This window comes from Camelus ferus, chromosome X (genome assembly GCF_009834535.1).
Source record: "Camelus ferus isolate YT-003-E chromosome X, BCGSAC_Cfer_1.0, whole genome shotgun sequence".
Lineage (NCBI taxonomy): Eukaryota > Metazoa > Chordata > Mammalia > Artiodactyla > Camelidae > Camelus > Camelus ferus.
This window is the reverse complement of record NC_045732.1, coordinates 14,012,977-14,027,483: the sequence shown is the minus strand read 5'-3', so window position 1 is coordinate 14,027,483 and position 14,507 is coordinate 14,012,977. Positions and strand designations below refer to the sequence as shown.

General features: G+C 48.4%; 1 protein-coding gene across 4 annotated transcripts in view; it reads right to left on the bottom strand.

Annotated features, from left to right (window-relative positions):
• The window catches only part of WWC3 (WWC family member 3), a 102,182-nt gene that overhangs the window by 20,698 nt on the left and 66,977 nt on the right, over positions 1-14,507 (bottom strand). For all 4 annotated transcript variants that reach the window (XM_032475931.1, XM_032475933.1, XM_032475932.1 and 1 more), the window contains 3 exons: positions 3,590-3,832; positions 3,245-3,334; positions 1,879-2,450 (listed from right to left, as the gene is read on the bottom strand). In XM_032475931.1, coding sequence (XP_032331822.1) covers positions 1,879-2,450; positions 3,245-3,334; positions 3,590-3,832 — 905 coding nt within the window. The remainder of the gene's footprint in view (positions 1-1,878; positions 2,451-3,244; positions 3,335-3,589; positions 3,833-14,507) is intronic.

The window sequence follows — 14,507 nt, the reverse complement described above, 5'->3', positions numbered from 1 at the left end:
TAAATCAGGATAAGAAAATTAAGCCAGCTCTTCTCCTCTGCACCCTGTCTTTCCCCTCTCCCCAAAGGGGCTTTGGGCCTTGTCTGGATTTGCTGCGTAACGAGACAGATCCTCTTGTTTATCAACCTTTAACGAAAAGTTGGTGTGGTGGGGGCAGAGCGGGGCACTGAGAAAAGTAAGCTCAAGCAACAACAGAGGCACAATTCTGTCCTTATTTTGTATTTTCTCTCTTGAATGAAAGGAGTAGACAGGGACCACTGAACTTGTGATTATAACGAAAAACAAAGCAAATGAAGGTCCCCTGTATATATGTGAATTAAAGAAATCAAGTGTCTGGGGATATGAAAGGTGTGTGTGCAGACAGAGGGGAAGACAGCAAAAAGAGAGGTGCCAAAAAGCCCCGGGGCTGCCTCAGAACATAATGGCGCTCTGGTTAGACACATAAATGCCAGAAGAGACTATTATTTCACCTATATGTGACAACCAATGTGGTTATACGTGAAAAGCTGATGAGTAACAGAATGGCGGCGAATGGACGAGCCCATAAAGATCACCTTGTTCAAGGGCAGAGAAGTTGAGAGTTGGTCTGTCCAGGGATGTGCTCAAGGTCACACAGCTAGTGAGTCAACGGGACAAGGAACAGAACCTGAGTCTCTAAGCTGCAAGTTCGAAGCCATTTCCACTGCACCACTTGGTTTTGCACTCACGTTGTATTCCTATCCTTGCTAAACTACTTCGTAAGACATGAGTTGGGTTTCTCGGGCTCGGCACTATTTATGTTCTGGCTGGCTCATTCTTTGTGGTGGGGACTGTGCTGTGCAGCGCCCCTGGTCTCCATCCACTTGATGCCAGTAGCACCTCCCCACCAGTCCCCTCAGTTGTGACAACCAAAAATGTCTCCAGACACTGCCAATTATCCCCCAGAGGCAAAAAAACACCCCTGGTAGAGGTCAATTATGCTATACAAATTACCCAGCATTCACCTAAATGGAATGTCTCTAAAAACAGTTTTGCTGTACAAATAAAAGTTAATTAATTTGGCTGAACTTCAGGAATGAGAGGTCTCGTTCTTGATCCTCTCTGAAAATGAAGGAAGTATAAGTCTCCAGAGGTTGGCTCACCTGGGGTCAAGATAAGGAGGGTTGAAGCCCAGATTCTGCAGCCAGAATGTTCCCTAAACAGTAGTTTGGTTTTCCATGTGAGCTACAAGCTGACAGACCCTGGCACCAAGTAGAAGCTGAATTAACAACAACTAGATGGATGAAATTTTCGTGGTTACATGTTTCTTGATTTGAAGAGCACCAGGGAAATCGATTGGGTAGAAATGACGGATGCTCACTGGCAGGTCTCTGGAACATATGCCAATTATTTGCATCTTCCCCTTTGATAGAATTATATCCTTGAAAAGTACAAGGGCAAAGGGTGAAGTGATGAAGTCACAGGGACGAAGGAGTAGAGATTTCTGCGGGTCTCTGGCCAGACACCAGTCCCTATGGAGGGCCGAGGCCGGAACACACAGAAGTTCCACCTGGGCACACGCCCCGGAGAGCTCATTAAAGCCCAGGACCTCTTTGTCAGCCTCCGAGTGTGGAAGAATATGTGGTTCTTACCCTCATTTTCAACAATTAGGCATTTTCTGCAAATAAGCGAAATGCCTGGGAAAGCCCACTTTGCCAGTTTCAGTGACATTTCAAGGACCCACGACAAAACGACACAGAGCGGGCAGGCGCTTCCTCACCCTATCAAGAGTCCTAACCTTAGGCTCCCTGTGCAACTGCAGAGGCAGCGGGCTTCGGTGCAAGTGCGCTGTTTCCTCCCTCATTTCGAAACTGGGTCTTCCCAGGCCCCGGAACCCCCGCCGGGCTCATCAATACGTACTTGCACCCGTAGGAGCCGCAGCCGCTGGGGGTCCTCGCTCGCGAGGTCCTTCCCCGTCCCCGGGGAACCCGTGCGGCTGCAGGGCCGCCGTGGCCGGCAGGTCTTCGTCCCCCGGAGCGGACGCCTGAGCCCGCAGCCGGTCCAGGGCGCCCAGTCCCGGCACCTCGAAGCCGCCGTCCCCCAGCGGGGCCGAGGGCGAGTCGCGCGAGGCGGGGAGGAAGGGCGTGTCCAAGGGCGAGCTGGGCGGGGACAGCGAGGACAGGGAGGAGCGGGAGGACAGGGACGCCAGGGACTGGGGCGTGTCCAGGGAGCGCCTCTGTTTGTGGAAGCCGGAGGGGCCCGGGGGCTCGGTGAAGGGGGCGTCCCGGCCCAGGGAGTCGAAGGGGACCAGGTCGAAGCGCAGAGGCTGGCCGCCCTCGGCGGCGTCGGGCTTCTCGTACTGCGGGAGGCCGTAGATGTCGGTGAAGCTGACGGAGCTCAGGGAGCCCCGGCTGGAGGCCAGCGAGCCGCGGCTGGAGGCCAGCGAGCCGCGGCTGCTCCCCGAGGACACCGTCAGGGTGCTGGCGGACAGGCTGCAACGAGAGCGCCCGGAGCTGAGGACAGCAGCCCGGAGACCGGGAGCCCGCCGATCCCCACTGTGGGCCGAGCATCTGCTCTGCGCCCCGAGGGAACGCAGTCCTGCCTCCTTCCCCCACGAACCCCCCACCCCGGCCCGCCTTTAACACCTGTGAGCATCTTAAAGCCCCTTTGTGAATATTTCCTTTGTTGCTTTGAATGTTGGTAGAGAGCAGTGGTTAACCTCAAGGACATATGGCTACGAGTTCAAGTTCCAGCTCCAACTCGGACTAGCTGAATCCATTTGGTCAAGCGCTCTGCCCTTTGTGCACCTCCCACTTTCTCCCAGTGCTGTGATAACAGTAACCGCCTCGAGGTGCTCTGAGGAGGAACTACTGAGGGTGATACAGAGAAGCGCTTAACGCTACACTTCATAATACAGTACGCCCTTGAAAACCTCTTGAGCATCCAGATCTTATTTTAAAGATGTTCACACCTTACAAAAACCCCAAATAAAAATGTACATGTGCATACAAACACTTCTGATTTGGGGAGTTATAAAACCCTTGGATAAATCTGACTTCAGATCTGTTATTCTGAAGTCACACTTGATTATCCTCATATTCCTTGGATCATATATTAGCAGCTCCTCTTAAAAGTATAATGTATCCACTTTGCTGCTCTGTGTTTACAACCACTCCAGGTTCTAAGTTCTGGGAGAGAAATCCAAGCTGAAGGGAACTGTGAAGTTCATGGGCACGTAATTATAACATGATAATCAAGTTTGGTTTTCTCTTTTAAAGTCACCTACCTTTTTAACTGGGACTGGAGATAGGACGTTAAACGGGTAGCTTCTTCCAGCTGCGTAAGTAGACAGTTTCTTTTTTCCTGAAGTAGAATCCTGTAGGGAAGAAAACAGTCCATTGGTGGCTTTCGAAGACAGCAAGTGTATTTTCCTAACAAGAAACTCAACTCTAAATTCCCCAAAACTGATTTAGATTTGAATGACTAAATTCTAAAAAAGCACACTTAGGTCATAAAAGCCAAAATAACAGACTGCTTTTGTCTTGCTCAAGCCACACGCAATTCTTTGATTCAGCCTTTCCCGGCGGTCTTCCACTGGAGGCCAGGCCACCCGCCCCCGTGGCCAGCCCACCTTTCTGTGGCGCCCTGCACCGACGTGGCCCGGGCTCGCTGGATCTCCTCCTCCAGGCGCCGCCACTCCTCCTCCAGCCGCGCCACGTCCTCCCCGGGCCTTCTCTGCTGGATGATGAGCTGCAGCTCCTGAAGCAGGGCTTCCTTCTCCTTGATGAGCTGCAGCCGGTCCCTGTCCGCCTCGGCCATGCCCGGCCAGGACTCGGTATCCAGCTGGGCCAGCTGCTGCTGGATATGTGACACCCTGCAAGACAGGGACACGGAAACACCCGTGCACTTTATGAAAAAATCCTCTTCCCACATTCTCAGCACTGTCACACTGATTCTAGAAATTCACTCTGATAAATACCAGAATTAGCACAGAGTAAAGGTTAAACGACAAAAATAAAGGATCTGGAAATGAGGTGTAATAAAAATGAGTGTATAAGTCCCCTATATAATCTGCCGTGGTCTATGAGTAACCATATCACGCTTGCTTCAAAGAACTGACGAAAGGCTGGCAGTCCCGAACTTGGCCATGTGCGTGGCATTGTTTCAGATTTGGGGTTTCCCAAGTGGCGCTGTTCTGGGGGCAGGACGGTGCTGGCTCATTTCTGTCCGTGGCCCCCTCTCAGGAGCTAAACATTGTGCTGGACACACGAGAGATGCTTCTGGCCTCCTGCCTTCTCCGCCGTGCCTACCTGCTAACCCCACCTTGAGAAAACCCCAGGAGAGAAATGCTCCCATTACAGTGATTCTAACAGAAAAGCCCTGCGGCCTGGGACTCTAGGTCTTCTGGTTTGGTGCGCTCTCTTGCACCGGAGGCCTTGACCATGTGTGAAATTCACAACGCCTTGCAGAGAGCAGACACTCAACAGAAGCTGGACGTGTGAACAGAGAACACACACACCAGCAAATATACAAAAGGAGTCAGCCCCGCTGAGCGCCAAAGTGGCGTGGGGTCATCCGCATGGCTGCAAACCAGTCAGCCTCACTAAATGTGTCAGCACGACCATCCTCGAGGTGTAAAACTCCACTTCTTGTCACTTTCTCTGTTCCTAAACGTCCACGTGCCTGCTTAGCAGACAGACGGCATCACTTTTGGTGTCCTGGGGTGGTGCTGAATGGAGAGTAAGTGAAATAGATGTGGCTCATGTTTTCAGAGCAACCTTTCAAAGCAGGAGTAGAATGTTTTAAGCCCTTTTAAGTTTATATGTGGCTGAAGATGATTTAGCTGTTTCTGGGCAGAAACAATGAACTCCAGACCTGACTTGAACCCAGCGCTGTGGAGGACGGAGGTTGGCACACGGGCCCCAAACCAAACTTCCAATACTTCTCTGAGGTCCCAGAGAGCTGTGAGGACAGGTAAGGCAGCAGTTCTCAAAGTGGAGTCCCTGACTGGCAGCCTCATCGTCACCAGGGAGCTTGTTACAAATGTCAACGTCAGCCCCCACCCCAGACCAGCTGAATGTCACACTCTGGGGATGGGGTTGGGCAACCTGGGTTTTGACCAGCCCTCCAGATGCTTCTGCTGCTCCCTTAAGTTTGACAGCCTCTGCTTTCAGGCAGACCAGCCTGGTCTGCAGGATGCTAACTGGCCTTGCAGCTCTTAGGGGCTTGCATTAGGCACCAGTGTGATGATCTTCACTAAAACAGGAACAGCGAGAGTGCTTCTGAGACTGCCCAATCCTGTGCCCAGGTCACTAATCCACGCTGGCATCCTTCCCTCTGGGTCCAGACTTCAGACTCCTTCTCAACACGGTGCTTCCTGCAGATACTGCCAATCAACTGGCACTGGTCCACGTGTTAAGGTCTGTCGGCTAGCCCTGAACCAATCCAGGCTCCTCCTGAACTAGACATGAGCACGGGGTGAGGCTGGAGCACCGCGCAAGGCTCCTTCTTCAAGTACCAAACCAAGCAGAAAACCCACAGTCATGAAAAGAAGAGTTTACAAGTTATAGTTAAAATGTACACATTTGACTTCAAGCTCAATTCCCCAAGAAGGTACAGAAAATAGCTGAACGTCAGTAGCTTTAATCGGCAAGTTCTTGTCTAACTTAAAACTAATTTCCTGAAAATGTGTTGGAAAAACAGCGCCAAATCACGTCACTGAAAACACTAATGACAGAGCTGAACGGGGTGAGGAATCCAACTGGGGCTTAAGCGTCCACCTGTGTCTAATGAGTGTGATTAAAAGTTATGGCAGTCATATAACTGAGGCCCAAGGAAACCCTCCAAACAGAACCATCAATAAGTTAGTGCCAAATCAGACATTAGACCCAATGAAATTTCTGGAACATTCTACTGTAGATCAGCCAAGTCAAAGGTAAGCAACAAATATAAAAGAGATGTACAACAGTGAGCAAATCCTTTGTGGCCTCATAGTTTTTCATTTCAATGTAACTGATCCATAGGAAAGCCTATTTGAGCCCAATTTAAGTTAGCAGTATTACCTTGTAATAGACATGAATAATTCTCATACTACAGAAGACATATTTGAGTTCTCTGAGGTCGACACATGAGGAGATCAGGACTCCATCTGAGCTGGCAGCTCCAGGTTAGTTGCCATTGCACAAGGATTCAAGTTGCTGAGGGTGGCTAGAGAGCCAATCCCAGATAATCCTACTCTTTCCAGAGGAATCTCAAGTCATATCCACTCTCAGAAAAAAGAATAAGGGAAAAAAATGATGTATAAGAGGGAGGAGAGGCAAAGGGCAAGCTTCAAAAGGTCTGCCCACTGCGAGCATAAAAGCAATAGAACAGCGGCCACGATGACACAGTGCACTGTTGCTTTCTACAGCTCGCAAGAAAATGATGTCAAGACACAATGAGGAGGGACAACTTCTGTAGCAGAAACAAAATCTGGATGAAGCTGACTTCCTATAACCCAACTGGGAAAATTGCTTGGGCTGAATTGAGCACTAGGCAACCACAGTTTGCTTAAGAATATTGTTTTTACAATGAAATGTCGCAACAATGCAACTGGCTACGTGCTCATCTCAGGGCTAGTTATCAATTTAAAAGAACACTGGCACATACTAGAAAGTGCATTTCTTTCTTTAGAATCATACTCTGGAGGCAGACATTTGGGGCCTGCTCTCAGCCAGGTTGAGAGAAGCACATGTCTGTCTGTCCATCTGTCTGTCCTGGAAGCCAAAAGCTCTAGAAGGATTCCTTCAGTGGTTTCTCGTGCATTCGCCAAGGAAGAGGCAAGATGGCTTTCCCTTTAAAACAACATGCCCCTACTACCGTGCTGCCAGCCTGGAAACAGCCATCTGCGAGTACTCCCCACCCCACACCGTGTGTCAGGGTTACTGGAGGACCTTCCCCCTCAGACTAAATACAGATGGATGTACAGTTACGATGCCCCTTCTCCATCCACGCCAATCAGCTGATGTGCAGTGTGGGATGGAACCCCATTCCTGCAAGCACCATCATTCCAACTCTGCGTAATAAAGGAAAAACCATTTCTAGAAAGGCTTTTTTCTGAAATATCTTTTCAGTGAAATTAAATATATGGAAACAAAGCAAGGTCATGATTAAAGTTTGCAAAGAAGAAACTTTTCCAAATTCTTTTTTTTAAACTTTATTCGGGGGGTATGTATTTATGTATTTATTTGGGTTATTTATGTATTTATATATGTATGTATGTATTTATTTATTTTAATGGAGGTACTGGGGATTGAACCCAGGACCTCGTGCAAGCTAAGCACACACTCTACCACCAAGCTGTACCCTCCCCTGTCAAATTCATTTTTAAAGAGAACTGAGAGTAACTTAAAACTGGCAAGTTCTTTTTCCTTGCAAGTCAGCTGTATTCTTTACTGATTCTTATTTTTAATAGGTAATCCATTTTATGGCCTATATATAATCTCTCACATATGTCTTTCAAAGCTTTAAAATATATCTTCTCGTGCTCATGATGGTGAAGAAATGAAAGCAAGTCCTCAATCAAGCATTCAGGTCTCATATTTATTATGTGATTTCCCAAATCCCTCTCCTGAACATGCCTAATGTAGACAGAAGTCAAATGTGAATCATTTTTCCCTTACTATTTTTGCCCAAACACCTTTTCTGCTACAACCCAAGCACCATTAAACCAAGAATGGAAACCTGCATTTATGCTGCAGGAACTCCTCAGACCTTTGCAATTCACATGGAAATCTTAAGTATGATTTGCATTTTTCAAGGAAAAGAAAGCACTTTTAATATTACACAGTTTGGAGGCATATTTTACATATCCAGAGTAATCCCCAGTTATCTGAATTGACACCTAAATTTTGTGCTCTACAAAATTTTGCACGTTCCTAAAACACTGCTGCTTTCCGGAACAGAAACGAACTCCCAAAGAGCCGTGACCCCCACTGACGGTGGTGGGACGTGAGGGATCCCAGCTCACGTTCCAAAACGCAGTGTCACCTTAGAGCCCCATGCCTGCCAATGTCAATCACAGCTACAGATCTGCTACTTCTCGTCTCTATTCTCTGTTTTCTTTTTGTAAGTAACCATTTAAATGAACAGCAAAAGTTCGTGGAAGTGTCAGCTGAGATCTAAGTCAGATGGATGGTGAAACCATTTCGGCTCAAAGAACTAAATATCGGTAAATCAGTGTCCATCTGGCTTAACTCTTTATTCTACACTGGAAATTTGAGAAGTCTAAATCTAGAATATGTGGCGGAATAAGGGCCTATAAATACCCCAATATCCCTCCTGCCCTCATCTCTGGTCTCTGAACGAACGGACCTTCAGAGAGTGGCTTCTTTATGTGGAAGCAGATGGTCCCCGGGCTTCCTTCTCTTGGCCTGAGTGGGGAAGGTGAGACTACAACAGCAGAGATGCTTTCCTTTGTTTCCTACCGCCGTGCCCTGTGCCCAAACCCAGATACACAATCACTTGAGAAATGAGAGGAAAATCCAAGTGACTGATCAAATTCAGCTGGAATCCTAACACCACACCAATTCCCGACAACAGAGGAACAGCAGGACCCATCCTGGCAACAGACTAAGACACAGACAAACTGGGCCGAATGTTTTGTTCCTATCAGGCCTGCGAGTGTTTCCATGGAAACAGCTACAGTTTGTGCACAGTCCTGGAACAAGTGCTCTTAGGTTAAAAATAAGGAGCCATCTGCGTCATCAGGGTTGTTTCAAGAAGACTTGCTCCTCCAAATTGGCTTTGAACAATTCTAAAATTTTTAACCAATAGTGTGAAAATAGTCCTATCATAAGGTCTGCCCTGGGAATCCAAAGTGATGTTCCTGAAGAGAAAGGGAAGAAGCCGTTGTTTGGGGGTATTTCACATGACCTAGAGCTGAAAACACAAAACTAGTCACCAAGATAGTGGTGGTTTGGTCTAGAGAATTCTCTAGAAATCACACCTCTGCTTAAAATTATGAGCTCCACTTCCATAAACTTCCTTTAGATCTGAATAGACATGAAACCCCTCATTGTCCAGAACGTTGCATTTTGACAATTTCCTAACTCAGAAAAACAATCTTGTATCCAGATACACAAGGAAATCAATAAACACATAAACTTCTCCCCCATTCAGAAGTGGCAAAGCCCAGGAGGTTTTGCAGAGGGCAGGGAAGCTAAACTTTGCGGGACAGAATGATTTCAGAAATTGAAGTGGGGAGACTGACGTCCAAGGGTGGGGAGGCAGAACGAAAAGACAGAAGGATGAACTGTGGCACTAAAACAATGGAAGCCTCGGAGTGAAAGGACAGGAAGGAGACAGTTGTCTTTGCCATCACACTGCCATTAAAAGTGATGCCTTCTTTTCCACCCATTGGTGGGTGAACGGGGGACATGATACTTTCCTGTATGCGGGACCCTCTTCTCCAACGATGCTCATCGTGGAAGTGGCCATGTAGACCGTCCCTGGACAAAACCTCAGCGCCACTGTGTTTTGACAGTGGTCCTCATCAGTCAGGTTTTGGAACATTAATGTCGGTTCTAGATTTAGTTCTTGGCAAAGACCTGCTTGCCACAGCTCTCTTCCCAAGTCTGCGCTGTTCTAATCATGTGTCTCATTTAGAGGCAGTCTGAAATGACACACAGAAAATGCAACTGGGATAAAATCCCTGCCCTGGTGCTGGGTGGCTCTGCTTCTGAGACCCTAATTTTAACATGTCTACCGGAGGGGGGGGGAGCTGGGGGGCGTAGGGCTGTCCTGACCACGCTATAAGTCCGGCGTCCTGCCAGATGTGGCTGGCACTTGTAGGACCTACAGCTGAGTAGGTTACAAGTCAGGAACGAACTCACTTTCCAGTTAAGTCATAACTATAAGCAATTTCAGGGACTGGAGGCAGAATTTGATTACTCCACGGGAACTGGAGCTGGGCTCTGCCACCGAATCAGGGGACCAGGATTCGGAGTGCCAAACAGAGGGCGCTACAATCAACAACTTGGCAACAAGAATGCTTCAAGGATGTTTTCAAGCAGCTGCAAGTCCGATGAATGCATCAAACTAATTATCAAAAATCAAGATCCACCTTCTAAGTGATCCCTGACCATAAAGCGAGCCCCAGAGAACTCTCTTTGGGGCCGTTCTCCTCCCGTGGTTCCAGGGAGTGCCACCTACATCACTTCTCCCACAGGCTGGGACGACTTAAGGAAGGGGTGGGGCTGATGCAAGGCTGCCAACTTCTCATTTTCCAAACTAAAGATTTTGATTATAAAGTACAAGGATATATTGTACAACACGGGGACCATAGCCAGCATTTTATAGTAACTATAAGTGGAGTATAACCTTTAAAATTTGTGAATCACTACACTGTATACCTGTAATTTACATACTATTGTACAGCAACTATATCTCAATTTAAAAAGAGGCTTTGAAAAAAACTTGCACCAATTAGAATCATTATTTTGTAAGAGAAAGAGGCCTTAACAGAAAAAAAATGATCAGAAGAAGAGTTCCTCAGATGGAAACACAGCAAATCAGCTTCACGAAACTGACGGTGCCCTCCTTTACCCTGGGCACTGTGAACCAGGGATGCCCTGGGACAGTGCCTGGGAAGCAGGCTGTCCGTCCACCCGCTGGTTTTACTTCTCTCCACCTCCTTCCCGACACCCTTCGCCAGCCCATCCTCCTCTGCCATGGGTCCCCTGGAGGTAAGTGTTTTCCAAGGTTTACCTTCTCTTCTTTTTTCTGCCCACTCCAAGCCATATTCTCTTGGACTTTCTTCTGCAGCCCTCTGGCCAACCTCATCCTCACTAAGCCAATAACTAGTGGACTCTCACAGCCCAGTCCTGGATTCTCCTCCCTTCTCAGTGTGTCCTCTCTCCAGAGGGGAGCTCAGCTACTCCATGACTTAAGCACTGTCAATATGCTGAAAATTCCCATCCTGGTACCTCCACTTGCCTTCTTGGACATTCCACCATTTGGATGGGTCACACTTGAAATTCCCAACCCGAAAGACCGAGAATGCCTGGCAATTGCAATTCTCCCAAGACGTGGTCCTGCCTCCTTGCTCATGGCATCCTCCATTCAACTCCTCAGCTTCCCTCTGTTCTGCAGACACAGGCTGGTCCAGCTGCTGCAGAATGAGCCCCTGCCCCCTGGAATCTTACAATTACACAACTTTCCGCCCCGATCCCTGCTCCCTTCTTGATGGAGACAGCCTTTCCCCAAAGTATGGGCAGCCGGAATTCCAGCATCCTTCAGGGCCCGGCTCCAATGCCATTTTCTCCAACAGCCAAGAAGAGTATCCATTACAGAGGGTTCCAAGACCACAAGCCGTTTTGAATGACCTGAGTGAAGGCCAAGGAACCCTAAGCTGCACTCGGAGTGATGATGTATCATGTGAACACAGACCCTGAAATGGAGAGACTGTCCCCTGCCCTCGTTAGGTCCCAAAAAGCATGCATGTCTTGATGCCCTTTCCCTTTGAAGTCAAGGGGAAACATCCCCAGGCTCACAGCAGGCCGTGGGCCATGGGCCGTGGAGGGGAGCCAGGAGCAGAGCAGTTGGTGGGGAGCTCACCTGGGCCCCAGGACCCCTTCCACCTGCCCTCTCGCAGGGCTGAACGGCAAAGAGCAAGTATGACCAAACAGGACTGTTGTTTAATCATTCAATAAATATTCACTGGGTATTCAGCTGCTGGAATTAAAGCAATGACCTAAACAGACAACAATCCCTGCCCTCATGGGGTTTACATTCTCACAGGGAAAAACAAATGATAAAAAAACAAACATGAAAGTACAGAACAGGTTAGGTGATGACATTTGCCAGGAGAATCAGGGTGATGGGGGTGCTACTTTATTCAGGATGATCAGGGAAGTGACCAAGAGAGCAGAGGCCACATGACCACTTGAGGCAAAGCATTCCACTGCGGGCAGAGGAAACAGCAAGGGCCAAGGGCACTGCGTCAGTTTCCTTCTCTTTCTGTAACAAAGTACCAACTTGGTGGCTTAAAACAACACACATTATTCCCCTGCTGTTCCAGATGTCAGAAGTCAACAGTGGGTGAGCAGGACCCTGAGCCTTCTGGAGGCCGTAGGGAAGCATCCACTTGGCTGCTATTTCTCGGGGCTGTCCACGTGCCTGGGCTCGCAGCCCGGCTTCACTGACCCCTGCTTCCGTCCTTGTGTCTCTTTCTCTGATTCTCCCTCATAAGGACCCCTGGGATTACACTGAGCCTAGCTAGATAATCCTGGGTCATTTCCCCATCTCAAGGTCCCTAATTTAATGCCATCTGCAAAGTACCCTCTGCCATGGAAGGAACACAGTCACAGGCTCTGGGGATTAGGACATGGACATCTTGGAGGCCATTATTCTGCCAACTCCAAGCACTACAGCGGGAGTCTGCCTGGCAGGTTTGAGGCCTGGCATGTGGAGGGACACCAAGGGGGCCCACGTGGCTGATGCCCTGAGTTAGTGGAAGATCTGCTCCTGGGTCCATGCTGTCCACACACAGCAGGGATTTAGGAGCAAGATAAGAAGCCTGAGAGTAAGGTGTCTAGACGGCAGCACAACTGAGGCTCTGGGCCACCTAAGTCTTTGCCACGGGGGGCCGTCTCGTGCATTGTGGGTTGTTTAGCAGCATCCTTGGGCCCCACCCACTGGATGCCAGCAGCACCCTCTCTCCAGTCATGAGAACCAAAAACCCCCTGGGGAGCAAAACCTACCACCCACCCCCCTTAGTGGTTGATGGGATCGAACATGTTCTGGAAAGAGCATTTGTCTGGAAAAAAAAAAATGCAGACCTGGCAATTTAAGTAACGAAAAGTCACACACAACTATGTTGGACTGCACCATCAGTGCAGAAGTGCACCCTTCTCACCAGGGAAAAAGCAGGTGACAACTGCGAGAATGTCTTTACCCATGACTCTAATAAAATTTACAAAGAATGATGATACCTCATAATGCTAAGGAGATAAGAAATCAGGGCTGTCAGTTGCCACTGGTGGCAGTGTAAAATGTGTAAGTCATTTTGGAAGATGATTTGGTGGTATCTATTAGAACTTTCAATGTTGCTAAGTATCTGTCCAAGGAAACAGCTGTTTCTGCAAGGCCGGAGCCTGAAAATAGATGTGAAAAGGAAAAACTGGAATCATCTAGATGTCCATCCACAGAAGATGGTTATAACCATTATAAAAGGTATGCATCATATACTATATTTAACTACATTGAGCTTCATTTATTTAGATGTTTAGACAAAAACTGGAAGGCTTCCCATCATTAATGGTGGGAAGTAGGACTAGAGAGGAGGAAGATGGGAGGGTCTCTGGTGGCTGTGCCTTTGACAAAAACAATGTAATCATGTATTATTTATGTAATAAAAATAGGGAGGAAAACACGTATATGCAGTACACATGTAAAATGCACGTGTCATGTGTGTACCCAGATGCACAAGCATACGTGTGCATGGTGCATGTATATATATGTATGTGCGCGGGCGCACGCACACACACAACCCCCACAGGGACTTCCTGCGGGTGTCCCCACTCCCAGGCAGAACCACTGGCATCCTCACCTGGTTCTGTTAGCTGTGGGGTAGTTTATCTCCCAGACAGGTTAAAGACCATATGCCTTGATGGCATCACATAAACCACACAATTTCTTTGAAACTCCTGGAACAAGGCAGGTGTTGGGTGGAAGTACAATCTCTCAGCTTCCCAGCGGCTTCTCTGCCCACCACGTGGGATGCAGCTGTTGGGGTCACCCGCACAGAGCAGCCGTCAAGAAACCAAGTCACGATGGCCCTGCTAAAACGTCACACTCCTCCAGCACATAGTGGGGGGCCTTGGCCTCGGCACTAGTGACGTGCACAGTGGATCATCCTCCGCTGAGGGCTGTCCTGTGCGCTGCAGGAGGTAGGGCAGCACCTGCCTTCCACCCACTAGATGCCAGGAGCGCCTCCCCCAGAGTTGTCTGGAGACCAACAATGGCTCCAGACATGGCCAGAAGTCCCCTGGGGGATGAAGTCCCACCATCTCGCCCCCGCCCCATTAGGAACCAACGTGCTCGTGGGAAAAGGACAGGCAGTGCTCGTGTGAGTGAGCCCAGGTGTCTTTGCCATGCTCCTCTGATTTTAAAAAGCTGCCAATGCAGTTCAGAAAGGCATTTCTGAGCAGCCCCTACTGTCCCACAAAGGTTGACGCGCCAGGGACAGGACCCTCCTCTAGCACCTGTAGTGATTTCCTAACAAGGTTCTGGTCATCTTGAAATCCTCTTTTCATTGAAAAGATATTGATGAAGTACAGTGTTCTTCCCTGAATAATTTTCTTAAATACTGGACTTTCCACCCAAATATACTACATCAACATTTAAAAGATTACTCACCGTGTACAGACATCATCTCTAGAAAACAAAGAAATCTCTTGCCGTGGTTGGTAAACGTCACAGCAAAACGCGTAACAATTACGTTCTACAGTGTAGCAACTGTCTATTTTCTGCGTTTTAATACAGCACAGCAAATTCCACCACCCACAATG